The 25,626-nt window shown below is 39.4% G+C and overlaps 1 protein-coding gene across 4 annotated transcripts in view; it reads right to left on the minus strand.

Annotated features, from left to right (window-relative positions):
* LOC126183548 (uncharacterized) overlaps positions 1-25,626 on the minus strand; it is a 363,013-nt gene that overhangs the window by 205,040 nt on the left and 132,347 nt on the right. For all 4 annotated transcript variants that reach the window (XM_049925624.1, XM_049925623.1, XM_049925622.1 and 1 more), the window contains one exon: positions 10,884-10,964. In XM_049925624.1, the coding sequence (XP_049781581.1) occupies positions 10,884-10,964 (81 nt within the window). The remainder of the gene's footprint in view (positions 1-10,883; positions 10,965-25,626) is intronic.

Below are 25,626 nucleotides of genomic sequence, written 5' to 3' on the forward strand. Positions count from 1 at the left end.
TTTTTTTTTTCCACTCAATAGTTTTCTTAAAATCGGATGACAAGTATTTCACAGTGCCCACAATGTCGTCTCTCAGTACAGGTAACAGCGTCAGGCGAGAAGTACAGCCCTAACAAAGCCACGCTCTGTGGTGAATGTAGAGGGAATGTCTGTAGCAGTGGAAGGCTTAAGTCACATTACAGTCATTTGGACGAGATAGGTCAAGGAGCATTTTATATGGACAGTGGTTTGGGTGTGGCTGAATCAGTGGCCACTAACCTGTCTGTCCTAGAAATCATCATTGCTAACTTGGTGTTTGGTGGTACATATTTCACATGTAATTAATCCTGCTATTTGTGTGGTGTGTCCCTAGCCCGTGAAGCTTCATGTCCAACACAGTTAAGATTGGTGCCTAAGGTTCACTTATTAAAGAGTTCAGTTAAGTGTAAAATGGGAGTATACTGCTCATCGAAGAATTATTGGCTGTAAATATCACATCTTCATGTGGCATCACCTAATAGTGAATTCTAAGCAATGTTTCATTATCAGAAGACTTTTCTGAGTCTAATAATTTTTAAAATCACTCAATAGCGTGCCTAACGAGAGCTTATAATGTTTATTTTACTTAGGGAATTTATAAGCTTGGTCAGTTTATTGTTTTACTGATTGCATTTGTAAAGACCCAGTCTGCCAGTTTAGCAATGCTGACAGAGGCAGACAGTGCTTGAAACCTACCATATTACTTATTTAGTTTTCTGTTACAGAGCAAGGTTGTTTGTTTCCAATTGATTCTGCCACAAGTGCTCTGGCAGTCCTGCTGTTCCTGTCACAGTCACGTCGCGCAAGTGGTGACTAGCTCTGGCACCTGGTGTACAGCCTACTTCCACGGATGTCGCAGGTTCGAGATTTGAGAATTAGAAGTCCTTAACAAAGAAAGGAACGCAATAATAATAGAAAAATCCTAGTGCTCCCCTCCCAAATCACATTACACTGGATCGCAAAACAGGACTGATAGCTGTAGAGAGTGGTTACTCATAATGGGAGACTGGGGTGGGTTGTCCTGAGAGACTCTTAGGAACCTGTCTAAAGCTATCTAGTGCGTTCCAGTACGTGTGTTCGATTCATACAAAATCCCCAGCTACTGAGAAGACAGGAGCTACAGTATAAGTTGTGGATAAGGGGAGGCAACGGTGATGGCACCGTAACTGAGTAACTTTAGTGGCTAAGACAGGTGACGGTAGTTCTGATCATGATCCCACACGAGATGGTTAAAAGGGTGAGAGTGGAGTGGCCCCAATGTTAGCACAGCAGCATAGACTTAATGCTAGATTAATGGTAGACTTGAAGCTAGAATAAAGCATTATCAAAATAGACTGCAGGATTTAGTCGACAGGAACAGGTGCTCTGTACCGAACAACTGAGATATCAATTAAATGAGTTGAGTGAAGGGGTAAATGCATGTGTGGGGGAAGGTTTGGTGCATTGCAATATTGAGTGCAAAGGTCAAGGGTGGATTAGCTGCCAAGCATTAAGTGTGTAGCCAGTGTTAATTAGGAACAGAAAAACAGACTCCTAAGTGAATGATCAGTTGGTTGGGTTGATGAATTACAGGAGCAGATACATGAGTATGTGGGGGAGGCTAAAGGTAAATTGCAAGACAGAGTACAAAGACCAAATGTGGACCAATTATCATAACTGAGCGACAAAGTTATGATACTAAACAAAACTGCCAACCCACTTCAGGATTTTGTTAAAATTACACTATTCTTTAATGACAACTCAAATATAGTTGACTTCTTGTCTATGGTAGTGGTTCTCTAGAATAAGGGTTAGATGTTGGGAATGAGTGACCAGGAATTGTTATCTGTAACTGTCACACAAGTTTAGGAGGTGTTGTTGCGGTTTACCGAAAGAGACTATCTTAGGAAGCCGGTATTACTGTGGATACAATTCTCATTACAGTAAAGACCAAGGGTTGAAAGAACTACTTGCTGATAATATTTGCAGACTGAAGCAGAGCATTAAGGCCCTGAGTCTCATATTTAGTGAGTGGCAAGTCATTGACGATAATACTGAACATTTAATCCTAAATAACATATAAAGAGCCGTCTTATGTCAAAGACCAGCCACCTGACCTTTAGTCAGGCACAATGAGAGTGTGGAGTACAATGACCAAAGACAAGGTCAATTGTCAAGAGATCCCTATGGAAACAGGAGAGACTGGCAGAATGTACTCAGGAGGTCGAGCGTGAAATGTTTTTGATGTAAAAAGGAGGGCCACATTAGATGTTTTTGTATACAGTCCAGGAATAGTGAAAGATGACAAAGAAACAAGTGTTAAGTTGTGTAGCTTGTGTCCAACGAATAATGTGAGTTATACACACTGACCAACCAGAACATTTGACCATCGACCTACTATCAATATGAACCCATCCAGGAGATAGCAACGTCACCTGGCGAGGAATGACTGTTAGTCAGACATACGCATGGTATATGTAGTATCAGTGAGCATGCCAACTGTGTGTAGAATGGAAAGGGCGCTCGATCTATCGGAGTTTGACTGAGGGCAGACCTGGAGGCTCGGCATGAGCATTTCAGAAACTGCACAACTTGTCGGGTGTTCAAGGACTGCTGTAGTGAGTGTCTTCAACACATGGCAAAACCAAGGTGAAACCACATCCAGACATTGTTGGGTTGGGTGGCCACCCCTCATTACAGATGTTGGACATCACTGACTGGTAAAAACAGGACAGGCAGCAGACTATAGTGGAACTAACATCAGACTTGAATGCTGCACAGAGTACAAGTTTGTCTGAACATGCAGTGCACCAAACATTCCTAACGATGGGCCTCCACAGCTGACGGCCCGTGCACGTGCCAATGTTAACACCATGACATCGGCAACTATGACTGAAATGGGCATGTAACCATTGGCACTGGGCGTTGGCACAGGGGTAGAGCGTTGCACAATCTGATGAATCCTGATACTTTCTTCATTGTGTCTATGGGAGGGTGCAAATCCGTCATCTTTCAAGGGAACAGCTCCTTGACACCTGTACTGCGGGACGCGTACAAGCTGGTAGCAGCTCCTTTATGCTGTGGGGAACATTCACATGGGTATCCATGGGTCCAGCGGAGTGCGTGCAAGGCACCATGATAGTCAAAGAGAATCGTGCACTGTTTAGAGACCACGTCCACCCCTTCATGACGATCATGTTTTCAGACAGCAATGGCATTTTTCAACAAGATAATGCACAATGTCACAAGGCGAGGAGTGTGATGGAGTGGTTCGAGGAACACAGTGGCGAGTTCCAATTGATATGCTGGCCCCCCAACTTGCCAGATCTGAAACCATCTAACACATCTGGGATGTGATTGAATGTGGTGTCAGAGCTCATCACGCTGGTGTAAATAAAACTTTTGTTAGTCGCGAAAGATGGAATATTTCTCAATATTACATACGACACCTATGTGGTACTTAAATTAAATGAGATATTGTTATACAGTAAATTTTATATGAAATTTAGGTATCTTGTCCACATTTCTTTCTGAACATTGTGGTAACTAAAATCGACCATACAGAAAGTATACGCTATGGACTTTTACCACTGCAAACTCTTCAAAATTTCGTGCAATGGTTTACCACATTTAATGCTGCATAATAACTGCGTTGAACATCGAAACAAAATTAAGTCATTTATCAGGGGAAGGTATCAGTCAAGAATATGTGTAAAAAATCAAATTTTTGGCCCAAATAGTTTTTGTGAAATCGAATGATAAGTGTGTCAAAGCAGTCGGAACACCATGTATCTGCACAGGCGAGCAGCGCAGTGACAAAATCGCGCACAGTGCGGAATGCGGGGAGCACGTCTTTGTAGCAGCGAAAGGGTTAATGCGGCGGTGGTGGCTTTACTTCTTGAACTGCGTGCTTCCCCCTAAACGTAAGTTTGCAAACTATACTATACTATGGCGCTGCTTCTATTGGCGCGTGCGTCTTGTGCAACTGGCAACGCAGCAATCTCCCGCGTCTGGGCAGGCATGCGCGAGCCGCCAAGATGAAAGAATTGAACTATAACACTATCAGATATCTTGTTGGTATAAATATGCAATTGGGTTGTGATTGTAGTTGTACAAAATGAGCGAACAAAGTAAGAACTCTGTTGCTAAAGACTCTTATCAACATATTTTGAAGCTACAGAACTCCTAAAAAGTTTGCAGAATGGAGCTGAACATCCGAAGTCATTCAAAAGTGTTTTATGATTTACTATCAGTAAGCTTTTCATTATAACATGGAACACTTTTTCAATATGACGTGTGCATGCAGTTCCACAGTGCTTTGAGATTCAAAAATATCAGAAAACACAACGAGTGTGTGTCCATAAGAGAGTTCAATAATATTGCGGCACTCTTGCAACTTTTGTATCAAGAAAGTGTCGAGAGACGACTGGATGTTGGTTTTTGTCTTTCTGCAGCAACTGCAGTTATTGTAGCAATGTATTACGCACAATTTAAAAACAAATAGCTCACCTGCATTGCTGTCCATGACCGAGGGAGGATTACAACACGCTACAGACATGTAACAGCCAAAGAAATTTCGAACAAATAGGGTCATGCGTTTCAGGTGATGTTAAGACACAAAATAAAAATTCATCTTTTGAATGTGATTTAGGAAGCAATGCAAACATGTAGTCACAATGAATTATTTACCAAAAGCTACAGCGGAATAGATGATTTCTTAATTTTTGCTGAAGATTGCGAGTTGAAAGTCATATACCGTTATCATGAAATGAAGACACTAAGTTTTAATAACCACCTTTTGCAGCACAGACCACAGCGAGATGGGCAGGAAGAGTATCAGTGAGGCTCTGGAAGGTACTGACATGGTTGTGGAGCCACGTCAACTCCAGTGCCATGGCCAGCTGTGTTAGATTTCTAAGTTGAGGATCCATGGTGTGAACAGCCCAATCAAGGTGGTCTCACAGATTCTTGATTGGATTTAAATCCAAGGAATTTGGAAGCCAGAGAATACAGTAAACTTTTCCTGGTGTTCTTTGAACTGCGTCCATACACTACAAGCTGCATGACATGTTTCATTGTCCTGCTAATGATGCATGTAGGGGTAGACATGGCCCCTGAAGATAGATGCACACTTATGTTGATCCACCGTGCTTCTCGAATGGCGAAATCATCCAGAGAATGGCCTCCAGCCTGGACCCTACCCAATCATTATTGCAAGGTGTTTGCTTTCAGATGCTTCACACTGTACACACCACCAGCCATCTGTACAGTGTAACATAAAATGTGATTCATCTGAAAAGGCCACTTGTTGCCATTCACTGGGCATTCGGTTGTTGTATTGGTAGGCAAATTCCAGTCTTTGTTGCCAATGAACAGCAGTTAGCATGGCTGTATGAATCGGACATCTGCTTCGCAGGCCTGTATGCAGTAACATTCACTGAATGGTCGTTAAGGAAACACTGTTGGTAGCCCTTTGGTCCACGTGGGCAGTCAGTTGTTCAACAGTTGCATGTCTGTTTGCCCGTACGTGCCTCCGCTGCTGTCTTTCACCTCTGTCATCTGTGGCCTGCCTCGACACCAGTTTTGAACAGGGGCATTTTGCCATCCATGCCATACTTTCGCTGCAGCAGCACGCAAACAGTTTATAAACTTAGCCATTTTGGAAATGCTTTCACTCTTGACCTGAAAGTCAATGACCATACCGTTTTGGATGTCCAATACATCACACCATTTCTGCATTTCAACAATGACTGCATTGTTTTCTGCATCACCCTGATCCACTTTATATGCCTTCCATTGTTAGTGCGGCCACATGCCATCTGTGAACAGTTATTGCACTCTGACATTTTAACAGATGGTGGTCACATTAATGTAACTGGACAATGTATTTCCTTCAGTGTCACAGCGGCAAATCTTCAAAAATCGAATCAAGTTTCTGATGAGGCATTTTAAATAAAGAGTTGTTCTCGAAACTAATTTAAAAGTAAAAGACATATTTGTTTCATAAATGCAAAGAATTGGAGCAATAAATGTAATTTGATTTCAAACTCGTCTACAGTTCATAACACTTTTTATTTACAGATGAGAAATAAATGTCTTATTCATGTAATTGAATAATGTTTTGAATACTATTTGTCATTCACAAATAACAAACAAAATTATCTTCATTCATTGTTCATCATTTGTGTACATTTTGTCCAACCCTGATTGCAGCAAATTGTAACACACATGCGCACACTGCAAATTCACAGCGTATGTGGGAGAGATTGCAAGCCAGTGATGTCCACTCACTTGGCTTTGGGATCCAAGTGGCCATATAAATAAGTTCACCCAGCTTTCACTGAGCGAGACAGCTTTCTCTCTCTCTCTCTCTCTCTCTCTCTCTCTCTCTCTCTCTCTAACACACACACACACACACACACACACACACACACACCAGGGCATATACGCGGACAAGGAAAAAAAAAATTCCCGGATTTCCAGGTTAAAAATACCCTTTCTCCAGGGTGAAAACACGCTTTTTCTGTGTAAAGTGACAGTAAATTTTCCCTTATTAATCCTCTAAATAGTTATGGTTTTAGACACAGGTGTAGAATTTCCTGGCACTTTAGAAAACGGAACTCAGAGAAAAAGACACATTTTTGGAAATATCTTTGATGTGCAGCAACATGTACGCTGCATATTTTCGTATAACGAAAGTATACATTGGAATTCCATCAAACACCGCATGTTACTTTCCGAATCATTGAAATCGAGATTGCGATGCGCTTCTGTAAGCCAGTCATAGCTCATGTCATGTGATTTCGCCAGCCGATGACAGCAGATATTCAGAGCATAGGGCATGTGATGTAGTCAGCCAACAGCAACACACTGTTAAGTACCACTAACACACAAACAGGGAAAGTTAATAGTTTAAATTAATACACATAGTGTTGTTACAAGAAAAGCAAAGCTTCCACATATAATATTGGGCTCTAAGGTTAATAAGCTGCAAGAGAAGCTAAGCTTTCGCATATAATGTTGATCTTTTTTGTGTGTGTTACACTTCAAGATATATCACACAAATGTGGCAGTAAAATTTTTAATAATGACAAATGTCTGATCTTCAGGGTTCAAAATTCTTCTAAATGGCTCGTCATCAAAGACTTGATTTTTAAATGAGAGTCAAACACTCTGTGATTTAAGAAATTCATTGTAGATTCTCGCACATAGTTCAACTTACATAAAAGGATATTTACTTTGAAAGTAACGCTTTTCAAAGAACCATTTGCAATATTTTCCCGCAACCTGGTAGAAATAGGTTTGTTTCAGCAGTTGCAAGAGAGCGCAGATAACAGGCGACACCGAACTTGCGCAGCTACCATGACATAGGAAGCCCAATGGAAAAATATTGAATGATCATACATTATGTCATAAAAGAAACAAGACATCAGAGGATACTCCAAGAGCATTGGAATTTCAGGCACCATACTAAAATGTGCACATTTAAATGGGACATTTGTATGTCCAGATTCCCAATGAAGTAGACCTTGACCTGATATTAAGCTTTTCAGTGTGGTTTTCGGGATGTAAATTTTCTTGAAGCACCAGTACTATATTATATCATGTTTGGTTCTTTATTATGGCATAATGCCTTTTGTGCTAGAAGATGAAAATGTGCCCTTGAACTCCAGTGAACAGTTGAAACTAGCCATTAGTGTGGAATTACACATTTCGTTTCAACTACATTGACTGCCTCTGTGGAACAGGTTAATAAAAGCCAAATTTCATTAGCAAACAGACAAAAATAACTTCATTGTTCTGAAGGTGATTAATGCTCGACTGTCAGACAGTCCCGGATCTACGATATTTGCGAACCGGGTCAATACTAAAAATAATCGAATTTTCAAAAATATGTTCATCTTGTAGTGCACATCTTTCTGAAAAGTCTGAAACATTAAGCGTGTGTTCGAGGAAATGTACGACATGTATGCAAAAGTGCAATGCCACACCTCTTCATAAAGCATTCTTCTATCGCACGTCACTGTATTTCGCTCTGTGGAATGGAAACGTGTATATTTTCTAACGGATGCCATCAAACTATATTCTGGACAGTAGAAATTGAAACATCCTGTGGTGCCTCTCCTGCTCCCAGTCGACCAGTTTGACAGTAGCAGCCTGCTCCTCTATTTTTAAAATAAAATAATTAAAAAAAGAAAAAAGAAAAACCACCTCGATAGCAGATGGGATTATTTGTAATCAGGAGAACAAGAACTCTTCAGAAAATTTGCACTCTTTATTGCCTATTAGCTAATAACTTGCTGTTTTCTGTGAAATGAAATTAAATATAGAATACAAAAAAACCAATAAAGACAAGAGACAAGCAAGAAAGTACAAATTTCTTCAATCCTTAGCTCGTAGCATTTTTTCTCTCTAATCTTGCTACAGCATTACATGGCGTGCTTTCCTTTCTGTGAAAGTTCGTCAAACATTTTGCTACAAGAAAAATCGAAATATCATTATCTAATATTCAAAAAGCTGTTAACACAAATAATACCCAAGACCGGTGTGGTTTCTCGAACTGATTACATCTATTTTGTCGCTGTCTGCTAGATAAAACAAAATAGGTCTTTCTAATACAGCAGCAATTTTGTAACACACACCAAATAAACGAGACTGCTTTGGCACAAATGAACATTTTTATAATATGACAGAATATAATTCCCGAAGTAGCAATATCAAATGCTTGTTAGGCCTGCTACAAGAAAAAAGCTTTATGTTACGAAATAGTTTCACATTTCATTCATACACACCAGCTTCTCAAGAATGAGATCTAAAAGTAGTATTAAGAAATTTTTATATAAATTTGGAATCATCTTATTCTTCCTCGTTCTAACAAACAATCTTGTCATCACCAATTCTGCAGCTATTCCTTTCATTGTCAAAATTTGTTCACCGATTAACTTCACTAAGCCTGCCAGAATCACAGGTTTAGTTATCCGACGATTATTTTCCGGTTAGGCATTATTACGAGTTCGTACAACACATTTTCTGCGTTACTTACAGAATAGAACTTACGCGGCTGCTAGCCAGGTACTGTATAACTGGTCCTTACTAGTGTAGCAATCTGGCCAAAAATTTTCTGTCATAAATTCGTTTTCTTGGATACACTGAGAAGATAATACGTAATCTTTCTCACCTGTTATTCCTGTCAGTCGTTTATTTCCATTCTAGTAGTCTGAATCTATGGATTTCGTTAGTAATTGTAACAATGCGGATCATTCACAAACCCAATCAACCACATAATCAAACAGAGATTGGCATTCATCCATTCGGCTTTACTCCGCTCAGCTCATATAGCCCCATCCCCTAGTGTCTCCGGAAAGTTCATTTCTAGATGTGACAAGGATTCTCCTAACAGAGACATCACGTACACTATACACGCATTCAAAAATAGATTAATGATTTATACCGAAATCAACTTAAAATGTGTTCAAAAATCAACAGGGAAGCCTTTCAAAATCATATGAATAATCGACAGACAAACATGCGCTGAATGCTAGGCGCTTTGTGAAACAAGTGTTTTTTTCCTCAAGAATATGAATTTGGCGCCCCCTTTTCCCACTAGCATCTAGCTGCTTGCTGCAACTGATTGCACAGCCAACAGCCACATTCCTGCTCAAACAAGACTCAACTGCACATGCGCATGAGCCCGCTCGTAACTGCTAAGAAAAATCTAATGTAAACAGTTGTGACTTCACATTCATCGGAGGCAACTTGTTGTTATAAAGCATTGTATAGTTTTCCTAAAGCCTTTGACACATTTTGCTGTTGGCAGATGCTTGCATGAGCAGTGCGTGTCGTTGTTGTATATGGCACATTTCCTTTGCAATTTAAGTTATTTTCATTTTTTCTTTCGTTTATCTTTTATTGGTGAAGTATTATTTTGCAGTAGCGGGGTACAATAATATCCTTTGTTAAAGTATCGGTTCTTACCAGTCAAAATTACAAAAATTTAACTGAAGACTAAAACAATGAAAAATTCCCAGAATTCTAAAAAATTCCTGAGTTTTTCCCGGTTTTCTCCCAGATGAATTCCTGGGTTCTTCCCTGATCTCCCGGTTGTCCCAGGTCGTAAACACACACACACACACACACACACACACAAAAAAAAAAAAAAAAAAAAAAAAAAAAAAAAAAAAAAAAAAAAAAAAAGCAGTGTAAATAGCACGCATATATGGAACACATGTGCAATACTCTAGTCTGGAACTCTGCGTTACAGTGACTGAAAAACAATATCTATAAATATTTTTAGACCACACTGAAACTCTTCCCCTAGCTGTGTAAATAGAGTTATTTTCGGTTCTACTTACGCCACATATTTTCCCAGTGTTATCTGTAGAGTTATTAGCATGGGTCACACAGCTATGAATGGCAATGAAAGGTCATAATCAAAATTCTGGAGATTTCATAATTATCAAATTGGATGGGCAAAGAAGAATAATGTTGATAAACACTTCAAATCAGAGAAGCACTCTGTTCACCAGTGGGAAAATACCGCTGATTCTCAAAATAAACCATCATCGGCTAGAAGCTTAAACACAGCCAAAAGAAGGAAACAAGGAGAGACCTTTGTGGGGAGGGGGGTCGAAATTTTTGCAAAAGCAAACATTAGAGTCAAAAAACTCCCAAATCACCACTTCTTTTTTAGAAAATAAGTAAACTTTGAGGCTTTGCATTTATGTTCATAGCACAACAACCCTTTAAATTTATAAGTCTAATCATTTACAAACAAACAAAAAGTTTGATGTTAACTTCATCAAAAACAGATGCCACATTTTCTAGTCCAACTCTGCTTGCAAAGTGACAGTTACAGATCATCAAATACTCTCAGGTATAAAACTTACTAGGCCTGTATGTCACATCTTCAGCTTCTTTTGACACACTAACTGATCTTTCACGTGAAGATGGGCGGACATCTGCAACACCTGTAGATTTACAGCAAAATTAGGAACTCCGCAAAATATGTTGAAAGAAGTCTATCTAAATATGGACAGTACATACAGACTTACACAGTAAAATCAAAACAAGAAACAAACCAGCATAAGGAAAACACACACACACACACACACACACACACACACACACACACACAAGGAGGAAAAGGACGAGTGATTAAATCTAATGATACTGGGAACCAAATAAGGAAAGAGGGCACAAATGGATGGCAAGAGAGTGGAATGCTCGAGAGAATAGTTTGAAGGGTGGGAACGAGTGAGGGTAGGATGACACATGCCTAACCAGGATGGGGAGGTGGGAATTGTGGTGATAGGAGTGAACGGAAAAAACTGGAGATGATACTGCGGTGACATAATACGGGGGGGGGGGGGGGGTATGTAGAGGTGGAAGGGGGGAAGAGGGAGGGGGCAGTAGATGTCTGCATCCGGCCTTTATGCTTGCTTGAAATGCTTGCAGCATACAGTTACACAAAAGTCCAGCAGATAGTGATATATTCATTTTGGATGCAGGGGGCACCTGCATTCGACTTCTGTCACACTCATTCAATCACCCCATACTTGAATGGCCCAAATGTCCACTCTAAGTCTGCATGCAACACTGGAAGCAACTTGAGCTCGTACACAGCATGTGTATTCATCAGACTGTCGGATGTACATTAGGTGACGTAATGGATTCCTGCCTGTAAGACAATTCTCTTCTGCTGAAGCGAAAGTTGAGACAGCAGGAAAGGTGGAAGTACTGGAAGAATTAATTATTAATCCAAGAAGTTTCTACAGTTGGTTGAGAATGACTCGAAACATAACGAGTAAGGGGCATACGCTTAGTACGTCCAGCAGCTTTCAGAAAATGATATCTTCTCATGAGTGTCTGGAAAGTGAGTTAACATTTACTTTAACATTAAGTGACATGAACTGATATAAAATATGGACATAGTTTTTAAATGTTACAATACATTTTTTCTGTTATTGACATGTTCTAGATGCTGCAAACTGACCATTATTACAAAAGTTGGTGGTTGCTTGGTTTTTCTGAGAAATTTTTAACTGTTTCCAAATTTGCTTTGCTGCATGACAGGGCGGCCCTGCCCTCCAAACCCCACAGTACTCCATTCAACCACAGCTTGCTCCCTCCAAGCATTCATACTCTAATATACCATGTCCAAGCACAGAAAGCTCAAAAATGTATGAGACAGAAAAATCCCCAACCTGTGGACTTCTGCCAGAGACACTGGCATTGGGGCAGGTTGTGCCAGCGAATTCTGTGGGAGGGCTTGCGTGAACTGAGAAAATGGAGTGGGGATACCAGACCGGGAACTGGGGTCAAATGAATTTCATAAATGTTTAAGTTTTAAGCCTAATAATACCACTGGAGGCAAAGTCACTTTACACGGCTTAAATAACACATCCCCCAAAACTTGTGGCTTGGCTTGTGCGGCTAAATGACACAGATAGCCATAGAGTAGGTTCAACAACATTGGTGGGTAATTGGTGGAGCTTCTTAAAGATGATTAACATCTTTTCAGTAACTGTGGGAACAAAAGTCCGGATGGTTCATTTAGCAGGCCTTTTAACATTAGCCAACATAGTCTTGCTACAATGGTCATGCAGCACAGCTGAATGTTAGATGTACTGTGCGTCTCTGAATATCACATAATAACTAGGGACCGAGCGGGGTGGCGCAGTGGTTAGACACTGGACTCGCATTCGGGAGGACGACAGTTCAATCCCGCGTCCGGCCATCCTGATTTAGGTTTTCCGTGATTTCCCTAAATCACTCCAGGCAAATGCCGGGATGGTTCCTCTGAAAGGGCACGGCCGACTTCCTTCCCAATCCTTCCCTAATCCGATGAGACCGATGACCACGCTGTCTGGTCTCCTTCCTCAAAACCAACCAACCAATAACTAGGATCAAAAAGTTATGTATCAGGGGCTATAGACTAGTATCACTTCCAAGTAATACTATCATGGAAAATGTAGGAGTTGCAATGTATGTAAAAGTTGGACACGAAGCCAACAATCACTGAAACAAATAGTTTTTTGTTGATCACAATCTACACGCTTGTGCTTACGAGTTCCTGCTGTAGAATACTTCTCTGACACTTTTAACAGCCTACAGATCTCATCTATGGGAAATTTCAGTTATTTATGAGAAATCTAGATGCATTATTGAGCTACCTGTCAGATAAGAACAGTTAGCAGTTTGGGTAGATTTCAAAGTAGATTTTTTTAAAAGATAGGGACAGGAAAAATGAACTATCATCAATATTTGGGTGTTTCAATTTAATTTCTGTAGTCAATTTTTCAACTCATATGCAGCATGATAGTAGGACACTGATTGATAACATTTTTGTATACAGTTTTCAGGCTGAAATAATTAATGTTTACCCAATTGTTAATGCTCTACCTCATGATGCACAATTAATGTAAATAAACAATATTGTACTTCACCACTCTGAGGCAGGTTCATACAATTATTAATGAGAATAGGATATATTGTTTTAAAAGAGGTGACATGAGGTAATGAATATATAGAAAGAGATGTTACTGTCAAATTCAATTTACATATGCAATATGCATCACTGGAACAGGGAATTTTTCCCACACGGGGTAAAATACGCAGCTGTTAAACCTCTTCATAAGAAAGGCAACAAGACAGACTTAAAGAATTATTGTTTAATTTCCTTACTGACAGATATTTCCAAAATATTCAAAAAAGTAATGTATTCAAGAGTAGTCTCACACTTGAGTAGAAACAGTTTACTTAGCATATCACAGTTTGGATTCACGAAGAGTTGCTAAAATGAGAATGCTATTTACACCTTCACTCATCAAATAGTAAAAGTCTCAAGTAATAAAATATTGCCAGTTGGCATTTTCTGTGAACTTTCCATGACATTTGATTGTGTACATCATGTTACTCTCTTACAAAAACTCAAGTTTTATAGAACTGATGAGCATACACACAACTAGATTGAATCATACATAGAAAACAAAATGCAAAAACGTGTGCTGAATGATTCAAACATGTTGGAAGGGTAGGAAGTTTGAGCGACCGGGGAGAGATCACAGTGGGAGTCCCACAAAGTTCAATTTTGGGTCCACTCCTATTCCTCATATATGTGAATAATCTTCCACTTAACACCCAACAAACGGAATTGGTACTTTTTGCAGACAATACTAGTGTTATAATAATTCCAATCAGATAGAAAGCAACAGTAGAAATTGTAAGTGACATTTTCCAAATAATTGTAAGTGATTCTCAGAAAATGGAATCTTCCTAAATTTTGAGAAAAACACACTATATTCAGTTTTGTTACAACATACAGAGTCATACCAACAATTGATGTAGCACCTGAGCAGAAGTCAGCGAATAGGGTAGAATGCTCCCATTTTTTGGGCGTATATTGATGAAAACTTTAACTGAAAGAAGTGTATTACTGAGCTTCTCAAACAATTAAATTCAGTTACTTTTTCTCTTCACACAATTGTCAACTGTCAAAACAAATTAATTAATTTCCCGGCATATTTTGCATATTCCCATTCAATGTCTTATGGAATAATTTTCTGGGTAACTCAGCACTTAGAAACAAAGTACCGATTGCACAAAAGTGAGCAATAAGAATAATGTGTGGTGTTCCCACACCAATGTCATGTAGGTACCACTTCAAGGAACTAGGCATTTTAACTGTGCCATCCAATACATATACATTCACTAATGAGATTCAACATAAATAATCCATCACAATTTAATAAGAACAGTGATGTCCATACTGACAACACTGGTGGCAAAAATGATCTTTATTTCCCATTACTCAAGATGTCAGTGGTTCAGAAAGGAGGTCAACATTCAGCAACAAAAATTTATTATCATTTGTCCAATACCATAAAATGTCTGACAGGTAGCAAAGCAAGTTTCAAATCTAACCCAAAATAATCTCTCCTGGGGAACTCCTCATGTTCCATTGACAAATGTCTACACAAAAACTTAAAATAGATTTTGTGTGGTCCAGCCTTAAAAAACAACAAATTGAGAAAAATGCAGAAATGAGGAAAACATTAAAACCAAAATATGAGCAAAACCATGTGTAATTGGCATATATGATTGTTGTTGTTGTGGTGGTCTTCAGTCCCGAGACTGGTTTGATGCAGCTCTCCATGCTACTCTATCCTGTGCAATCTTCTTCATCTCCCAGTACCTACTGCAACCTACATCCTTCTGAATCTGCTTAGTGTATTCATCTCTTGGTCTCCCCCTACGATTTTTACCCTCCACGCTGCCCTCCAATACTAAATTGGTGACCCCTTGATGCCTCAGAACATGTCCTACCAACTGATCCCTTCTTCTAGTCAAGTTGTGCCACAAACTTCTCTTCTCCCCAATCCTATTCAATACTTCCTCATTAGTTATGTGATCTATCCACCTAATCTTCAGCATTCTTCTGTAGCACCACATTTCGAAAGCTTCTGTTCTCTTCCTGTCCAAACTATTTACCATCCATGTTTCACTTCCATACATGGCTACACTCCATACAAATACTTTCAGAAACGACTTCCTGACACTTAAATCTATACTTGATGTTAACAAATTTCTCTTCTTCAGAAACGCTTTCCTTGCCATTGCCAGTCTACATTTTATATCCTCTCTACTTCGACCATCATCAGTTATTTTGCTCCCCAAATAGCAAAACTCCTTTACTACTTTAAGTGTCTCATTTCCTAATCTAATACCCTCAACATCACCCGACTTAATTCGACTACATTCCATTATCCTCGTTTTGCTTTTGTTGATGTTCATCTTATATCCTCCCTTCAAGACACCATCCATTCCATTCAACTGCTCTTCCAAGTCCTTTGCTGTCTCTGACAGAATTACAATGTCATCAGTGAACCACAAAGTTTTTATTTCTTCCCCATGGATTTTAATACCTACTCCAAATTTTTCTTTTGTTTCCTTTACTGCTTGCTCAATATACAGATTGAATAACATCGGGGAGACGCTACAACCCTGTCTTACTCCCTTCCCAACCACTGCTTCCCTTTCGTGACCCTCGACTCTCATAACTGCCATCTGGTTTCTGTACAAATTGTAAATAGCCTTTCACTCCATGAATTTTACCCCTGCCACCTTTAGAATTTGAAAGAAAGTATTCCAGCCAACATTGTCAAAAGCTTTCTCTAAGTCTACAAATGCTAGAAACGTAGGTTTGCCTTTCCTTAATCTTTCTTCTAAGATAAGTCGTAAGGTCAGTATAGCCTCATGTGTTCCAGTATTTCTACGGAATCCAAACTGATCTTCCCCGAGGTCGGCTTCTACTAGTTTTTCCATTCGTCTGTAAAGAATTCGTGTTAGTATTTTGCAGCTGTGGCTTATTAAACTGATTGTTCGGTAATTTTCACATCTGTCAACAGCTGCTTTCTTTGGGATTGGAATTATTATATTCTTCTTGAAGTCTGAGGGTATTTCACCTGTTGCATACATCTTGCTCACCAGATGGTAGAGGTTTGTCTGGACTGGCTCTTTCCAAGGCCGTCAGTAGTTCCAATGGAATGTTGTCTACTCCGGGTGCCTTATTTCGACTCAGGTCTTTCAGTGCTCTGTCAAACTCTTCACGCAGTATCGTATCTCCCATTTCATCTTCATCTACATCCTCTTCCATTTCCATAATATTGTCCTCAAGTACATCGCCCTTGTATAGACCCTCTATATACTCCTTCCACCTTTCTGCTTTCCCTTCTTTGCTTACAACTGGGTTTCCATCTGAGCTCTTGATGTTCATACAAGTGGTTCTCTAATCTCCAAAGGTCTCTTTAATTTTCCTGTAGGCAGTATCTATCTTACCCCTAGTGAGATAAGCCTCTACATCCTTACATTTGTCCTCTAGCCATCCCTGCTTAGCCATTTTGCACTTCCTGTCGATCTCATTTTTGAGACGTTTGTATTCCTTTTTGCCTGCTTCATTTACTGCATTTTTATATTTTCTCCTTTCATCAATTAAATTCAATATTTCTTCTGTTACCCAAGGATTTCTACTAGCCCTCGTCTTTTTACCTACTTGATCCTCTGCTGCCTTCACTACTTCATCCCTCAAAGCTACCCATTCTTCTTCTACTGTATTTCTTTCCCCCATTCCTGTCAATTGTTCTCTTATGCTCTCCCTGAAACTCTGTACAACCTTTGGTTCTTTCAGTTTATCCAGGTCCCATCTCCTTAAATTCCCACCTTTTTGCAGTTTCTTCAGTTTCAATCTGCAGTTCATAACCAATAGATTGTGGTCAGAATCCACATCTGCCCCAGGAAATGTCTTACAATTTAAAACCTGGTTCCTAAATCTCTGTCTTACCATTATATAATCTATCTGATACCTTTTAGTATCTCCAGGGTTCTTCCATGTATACAACCTTCTATCATGATTCTTAAACCAAGTGTTAGCTATGATTAAGTTGTGCTCTGTGCAAAATTCTACCAGGCGGCTTCCTCTTTCATTTCTTAGCCCCAATCCATATTCACCTACTACGTTTCCTTCTCTCCCTTTTCCTACACTCGAATTCCAGTCACCCATGACTATTAAATTTTTGTCTCCCTTCACTATCTGAATAATTTCTTTTATTTCATCATACATTTCTTCAATTTCTTTGTCATCTGCAGAGCTAGTTGGCATATAAACTTGTACTACTGTAGTAGGTGTGGGCTTCGTATCTATCTTGGCCACAATAATGCGTTCACTATGCTGTTTGTAGTAGCTTACCCGCATTCCTATTTTCCTATTCATTATTAAACCTACTCCTGCATTACCCCTATTTGACTTTGTGTTTATAACCCTGTAGTCACCTGACCAAAAGTCTTGTTCCTCCTGCCACCGAACTTCACTAATTCCCACTATATCTAACTTTAACCTATCCATTTCCCTTTTTAAATTTTCTAACCTACCTGCCCGATTAAGGGATCTGACATTCCACGCTCCGATCCGTAGAACACCAGTTTTCTTTCTCCTGACAACGACATCCTCTTGAGTAGTCCCCGCCCGGAGATCCGAATGGGGAACTATTTTACCTCCGGAATATTTTACCCAAGAGGACGCCATCATCATTAATCATACAGTAAATATATGATTAAAAATCTTAATGTTCAACAATAAATTGTTTAAAATCTGTGTAAGTGAAGGAAATTAAACATGCAATACATTGTTTATACAATAATTTGCGGTAATAAATTTCATCAGCTTTTAAAAAATCATAGATATGTAACAGCAAATCAAAACTCGTCACGAAATTAACGCTGTTATCTGGGTACAAGGTAATCAAGCTATTTTTTGACATGCTACGAGAACAAATTACACATCAAAATGCATGTTTTTGAGAGATCTTTCCTTGGTCCTTACCCAGAAAAAAAATAAAAATTGATCAACATTGGTAATTAAACCAAAAACTGTGAAGTACAGTGAAAGGCTGACAGACTGTAACATGTGGGGGTGTGCATTTTCCTACTGTAGCCAATGGCAGTGCAGCATACTCTGGTAATATATGAGTGCAGTGACCTCTAGTGTATTGCTTGTAAACTTTTCCTTATTCACTGTGCCACTCCATCTCTATCTTGTTATCCCCACTGATAATGGTGCCCCAAGCAGGCAGCAAATGTTACTTCTGAACACGATGTCGCATGAGTGCATCATTGATTTGTAACATAGTTATTACAATAAGGAATGTACGTGGTGCCATAACAATCGATAGTAACTACAAAATTACACCACATCTGTGATTATTTAGTTTTGTAAGGACCCTGGGAGATCAGAAATGGCGCATTACAGGACGGTTTATATACTATTCTCTTGTAACATACAGACATTTACTGAATAATGCCATTTTTCTTTAACAACAACGAATTGCCAGTAACCACCAGAAGACCTGACCTTTTACAGAAAGACCTTGTGACCTATCCAACGAAGTACAGTTTTGTTCACTACATTTTCAGCCAAATCAGTGGAAAGAAGGAAACTTATATGGAATGCAATACATAATTTGACATATCAAATAAGCCACCAGAACTGTAGCTTAAGGGGAAACCTAACAAACATGCTGATAAATTGTCAAAAGTCATAAAAGTGTTTCCCAACACAGGAAGAACCAATCCCACAATTGTTGCTAAACCTGAGCCACAACTTGTGAGAATCTTTAACACATTCATTTTTGAAGCAAAAGTAATTACATATACAAAAACACTCATGTATTAAAAAGTCAAGTGAGGTGTAAGAACGGGAGAACTCCATAAAAAATTTTCAAGAATCAAGGAAAGTGCCTATGAAAATAACAACAGACAACAACAGAAATATATGCTTCCCATGCATGAAATGTGTTTATATTCTGTTGTTTTCAGTGGAATAACCTGCCAGCATACACGCACATACTCAAAAGTATTTCCTCATGAACGAGTTGCAACTTATGTCATTGTGTCAGCGGATTCGGCTATTTTTAGATGTATTTCACAATAATTTGTGTCTCTTGGTGACTTACTAATGCATAGAATACAAAAATATAACTACTCCATTAATGAAGTAGAAAATAATTAGAAACAACCATTATCCTAACGATACATGTGACTGACTGCTTTCTCACCGCCTGGAGCGCTAGTATCACTTCAACTGTCAAACGGTAACAACTTTCACATCAGAAAATGTCGTGACCATCTACTATTTGTGTCCAGGTACAGCACATCTCGTTGCTGATCAGTTGTGCTCGGCTGACTTCAGGTTTTATGGATCAGCAGCTCGTAGAACTTTGTGATGGTAGATAGTCAAGGCTTAAATGGCCTTTAGGACAAGGAGCTTTTGATTCATTCCACGTGAAATTCAAAATTGTATGTTAATTACTGAAGTTTATAATCTCATGTACAATGTCACAGTCTTCGCACCAAAATGTATCAAAGTTCCTAGGCTGCTTATGCAGTTTTTAGGACCTACAGTTTACAGTAATGAAGGACTTAACAAAATTTTCTCAACAGTATACCCCATAACTAGAAGCAAATGAAAGTTTTCTCCAAACTACAAGCAGTTTTTCACAAGGAAAGTGTTCCAGTTCTTATTACCTTAACTAAAACCATACGTTTCAGATTACAGACTACATAAATAGATTGGTCTGAATCCTATGTTTATCACTGATGGCTGCACAAATGTCATGGACACATGTTTCTTTCATTAACCTGGAGCTGAATTTGACCTTTAAGTAACTTCTCTCGAGAAGTTAGTATACAACTACAGCAGTTTACAAGTAGCTTTGTATTTTTATGTAAAATTCCTTTCTGTAGATTGAATCTGCCAATAACACAAAGGCTTGTAATTATATTTCAAAATCCTGGAGGTGCAGAAGTATTTACTGGTGTATTGCACTGGAGTGAAGAATCAGATTCAGTGGACAGTCATTGTGATACAAGCTAGTAAGGTTAATGAGTCTATTACTATAGGATGGTCTATACATCATGGTCGCCACAAGTTTCCCCAAGTGAAACTCCCTGATATTTCCCTAATTTCCTGACAAGTTTTAGCATTTTTTCCTGACAAATTTTGAGTTCAGGGGTAACTAACAGCGTAAGTTAACAAAAATATATAAGGACTTCTGTATTTCCAAAGGTGTGCGCAAAAATCTTAAGTACTAACGTTGCAACATCTTTTGTAATGAACTATTTTCAGATGGAGAAAGCAAGGGAAATGGTATATCTGTTTCATTAAGACCACTGATATTATTTTATTTCAATACAGCAAAACTCACTTGGTGACAAAAATACGCATTTCGTTGGAGCCGCAAGACAGATTTAAAATACCTTCACTAGTATCAGAAATAACCTCGGAAAAAAGTAGGCCTCTTGAAAGAAGTGTATAAGACAGGGAACAGTTGTCTAAACAAACACTATAGGTGACTGCCAGTAAAATGTTGATTCTACTATGTTCGTTATTGTGGGTTATTACCCACTGTGTTAAGTCTATTATTTTACAGATATTGTACGGTTTTTCTTTCAAGAAGTACATGAGTACATAGCATGCAAACTACCAGCAACTGGCACAATTTTCTTATTATTATTTTCCATACTTTCTAATATATAAACTACTTCTGAAGTGTCAGAATGTACTAGAATAAATATAATGTCTATGAAATGCCACTCTGTACAATGTACTTGTGGTGAGACAGTCGCAATTCCTGAAATCCATCGCCCGTGGCCTCTGGCCTGTCCAGGAGCACTGCAGTCCTTAGTCCAGGGAAACCACAAAAATCCGATGCATTATGCGACATACGGACAGACCCGGACTGCGGGCAGATCGGTGAGACTAGATTCGATGGGCAGGGCCTGCACATTAGTGGGAACCGAATGGCTTCAGATCAGCACACCCGATCCTTTAGAGATATCTGTAGAAATGACCTGCAGTTTTGGGCTGTTATGGAGGTCCACTCATGCCACAGACACCATGTTAATGAAATGAGACCATGGTGATCACTCCATGCAACAGGTAAGTTGCGCAAATACTCTGAGAATCAGTAGGAATAAAAATAGGTAGCTGCTCACCGTAAAGATGATCGCTGAGCCACAGACAGGCACATAGGAAAGACAATCACTCTCTAACAACTAAATTTTTGGTTATTGCCTTTGTCAGAAAACAACAGCACACATATATTCATACAATCACTCAGACCCAACTTGTACACACATGACCGCCATCTCTGGCCACTGCGTCAACCGTCTCTGAGAATCAGATCCAAACAAACCACTCCTCATGCCTCCCTGCCTCTCATCAGCAGCTGCTAGGCTAGCGGCAAGAAGTGGTGGCAGCAGTGACTGCAAGCTGAGGGGAATGGCAGAAAGGGGAGAAGTAGTAAGAATGAGGGAGCAGGGAAGTTGTGCGCATACTAAGTTGCGCCCAACCAGTGACGATGCACGATATCTCAGTAAACAAACCATTACATCTACTGAGACAAAAACGAGATTTTTCTGCCCCCCCCCCCCCCCAATATTTCCCCAATTTCCCTGACATATTTGAAATTCCGATTTCTAGAACTTGTGGCAATCCTGTACATAGCTTTCTTAGAGTACGAAACATTTTAACACTTTGAAAATTGGGTGAACTGTCTTCGTAGTGCCCTCAGTAGTAGTAACCTAGGAAATTTTCTTGGTAAAGACGTTTTGCATAAACTGCTAGTAAGTTGCAAATTTTGTTGCAGAAATTCATGATTATTGATTATGAAGATTACTTTAGTACTGTACATCACTGTGAGCTTTTGAATAAAACTGCCATGGTATCTGATTGCCATTAGTGTTTTTGCTGATAAATAAAAAGCAAAGAAAATTTTCATTGCTAATGACGACATGTTTCTTTGAGACAGGTTTTAAACTTATAAATGTCTCAGAAATGAGATGTTAAACTGCACATGCAGCAAATGAGACATTTAAGACATTCTGTATCATATTGTTCAAATACATATACAGTATTTTTATTTCATCAGTTTCGATTTTGATGTAATTTGGTATAAATTACGCATATATTTGGTATGAGAGGAGAAGAACGTCAAGGCAACATCGTTCTTTCCATAATTTTCTGCATTAGCAAGTTTCAAATTCATTGGGAAAATTTTGATTATCACCCCTGTATCTTGGACAACTAGCTGATACATGGTTTTATTAATGCAATATGTTGCAGTGCACAGACTGCAACTATATTTTTCCATTTTTCACATGAGAGTTGTCTTACCATAAACAAACAACAATAACCAAAACAACCCAGCAGTACAGACTACTGTTTGCAAGCTTTCACTGTCTGCCACCAGAAAGCGCTACGAGCTGCAGACCCAAAGTCAGCCGAGTGCAATTGATTGGCTCACCCAATCGGCACCAAGATTTGCTGTCCCTAGACAGACACATATTTATTAGATTGTGACTGCGCTGAGGAGTCAATGTGGACCATTCTGTAGTATTGCCAATGTGCACTGTTTACACGTCAAACTTGTCACTGTCACTTGCTCTAGTGTAAAAACAGCAGGTTTCGTGAAAGCATGTGTATACACATAGGTTTTCCTTCACAACAGGTACTTATTTATACCAATGAATATGAAATAACGTTAAGTCTGCAGTAATTTTAGTGTTTCTCTGTCCCAGAAATCTGTTACATTTATAAGAATCTGTCCGCCATCACAACACATTAAACACCATTCAGGACTGCAATGGATACGAAAAATTGGAGGGGGAACACTGCTATCAGCTACAGCTGGGCATTAAGCAGAATCAGTGGCAATGAATCAAAATGTGTGCCGAATTGGGATTCAAACCCGGGATCTCCTGGTTACTAGGCAGGTGCGGTAACCAGTGCGCCATACAGGACACAGCATTATCGCAACTGCACAAACTATCACAGTACACCTCACGGCCGATCCACACTCCCACTGAGCGCTACCTATCCACAGCCATGTCCATTACACTCCTGATCGCTACTTAGAGATTCTCACAGGAGGTCGGACGTATTTGTGGAATTGTACTGAGATAGTCCGTGCAGTTGCGATAACACTGTGTCTTGGATGGTGCAGTGTTTACCACACCTGCCTAGTAACCACGAGATCTCGAGTTCGAATCCCGGTCCAGTACACATTTTTGCTCGTCGCCACAGATTCCGCTTAATGTCCCATGCAGCTGCTGGCAGTGTCCCGTGCCCCCCCCCCCCCCCTCCAATTTACTTATGGTGTTTCACAGCTGTGGGATCTGTGTGGTGTCTGTTCTTTCAAAGGAACAGACACCATGCATTCAAATAATTGATAAGACTGACTGGGCAATGGATCCACTTTCTTCAGTGCGAATGCACAAATACATCTGACCTCCTGTGGGAACCTCTAAGTAGTGAACAGGAGTATAATGGACACGAACTGTGGATAGGTGGCACTCAATAGGAGTGTGGATCAGCCATGAGGCATACCGAGTTAGTCCGTGCTAAGTAGCGAACAGGAGTATAATGGACAGGGACTGTGGATAGGTGGCACTCAATGGGAGTGTGGATCAGCGGTGAGGCATACTGAGATAGTCCATGCAGTTGTGATAATGCTGTGTCCCGAATGGTGCAGTGGTTACCATGCATGCCTTGTAAGCAGGAGATCCCAAGTTAAAATCCCAGTCTGGTGCACATTTTTGCTCATCGCTCCTGATTCTGCTTAGTATCCCACTGCAGCTGATAGCAGTGTTTTCCCTTCAATTTGCATTTAGTGTTCCACAGTTGTGGGATCTGTGTGGTGTCTGTTCTTTTAAAGAAACAGACATCATGCATTCAAATAATATACGAAAAATCCATTGCACATATGTTTACTGAACACGTATTTTTTAATTGTGATTCCACACATAGCAAATGGAGAAGCGTATGTCGGTTGCAGTTGTTAGAGGCATGATACATTCCAGATTCTGTCGACAGGCTCTGAGCAGATCTACTGTAAGTAAAATTAATATACAGTAGTAAAGGGCGTACAAGGTATAACTATACAAACTGAACATAAGTGGAAGCCGTGGTCACTCAGTTCTCTACACACCGATCACATTAGCTGTACACTGGAACATGGCACCAAGAAAGTTTGTTGTTTATCACTGCATATGCTAGAAGCCACTGCATTAGTGTTATGTCTGGCTGCAAGTGGAAAACAAACATGCAAGATGTTACAAACATCTGAGATCTTACCATCTGGCAATTTTCACCATATTCCAGTGTTTTCAGTTTATTTCACTATGTAGGCTATAAATTTTTGTTATTTATGAGGCGGACATAAAATAAAAGAACTCTCAAAACTAGGTGTTTTAAGGTATAATTTGAGGCCGTAGTGTGTTGGGGAATAGCTCAATAACCCCTTACATCATTAGCAAAAGTTACAGTCTTTTAAATTACATACCCTACAGTATTACTAGTGGCAAAACCCACTGCTTTTCCTAATTTGTCTATTATACAACATAAAAATTTGAAATTTCTTTCTCATTTGTTTATGGATTTGCGATTTGGTTATTTCAGTTGATGTTATGAGTGTTGGTAAAATTGCTATTTAGGAGGAGAGGAATGAAGTTCTCACACCGACTTTGATTTATACCTTCTGTGCCTGTTTATACTTTATAATACAATATTTTAGGAATTTCAAATGTTTCATAGGCTTTGGTCTGTAAACTTATTACGTGTTAGTGTGGTGGCTGCGCTGGCTGTTGGATAACATAGCAAGTCGCCAGCCAACAAGAGCTCACTAGCTGTAAATGGCAATTTCTTTAATTCTGGCCAAGCACACTCTTTGAGACTCAGTGTTTGAATTTCAAAGGTGGACAATCAATCTTGTTGCTGATTACAGTATATCAGAAATACATTCAAAAAATGAGACCAAGTTATAAGTGATGCAAGAAAAGGTGGCAGCTGGGCATCTTTGTCACATATTGGCTCAGTCTGGAATACTTCACATTGACTTTACTGTTTTTCCTTTGCTGCCACAACCTAGCAGTAATGGTTGTGCTGGCAACACCAATCATGGATTATGTCAGCATTTCCTCTCTCACATCTACTCTCTCCGCAATGGCCTAAAATATTCCCATAACTCAGCAACCACCCATGGTGTGAATAGCTGTTCTATTGATTTATGGAACAAGTAA

The sequence above is a fragment of the Schistocerca cancellata genome, chromosome 4 (assembly GCF_023864275.1).
Source record: "Schistocerca cancellata isolate TAMUIC-IGC-003103 chromosome 4, iqSchCanc2.1, whole genome shotgun sequence".
NCBI lineage: Eukaryota > Metazoa > Arthropoda > Insecta > Orthoptera > Acrididae > Schistocerca > Schistocerca cancellata.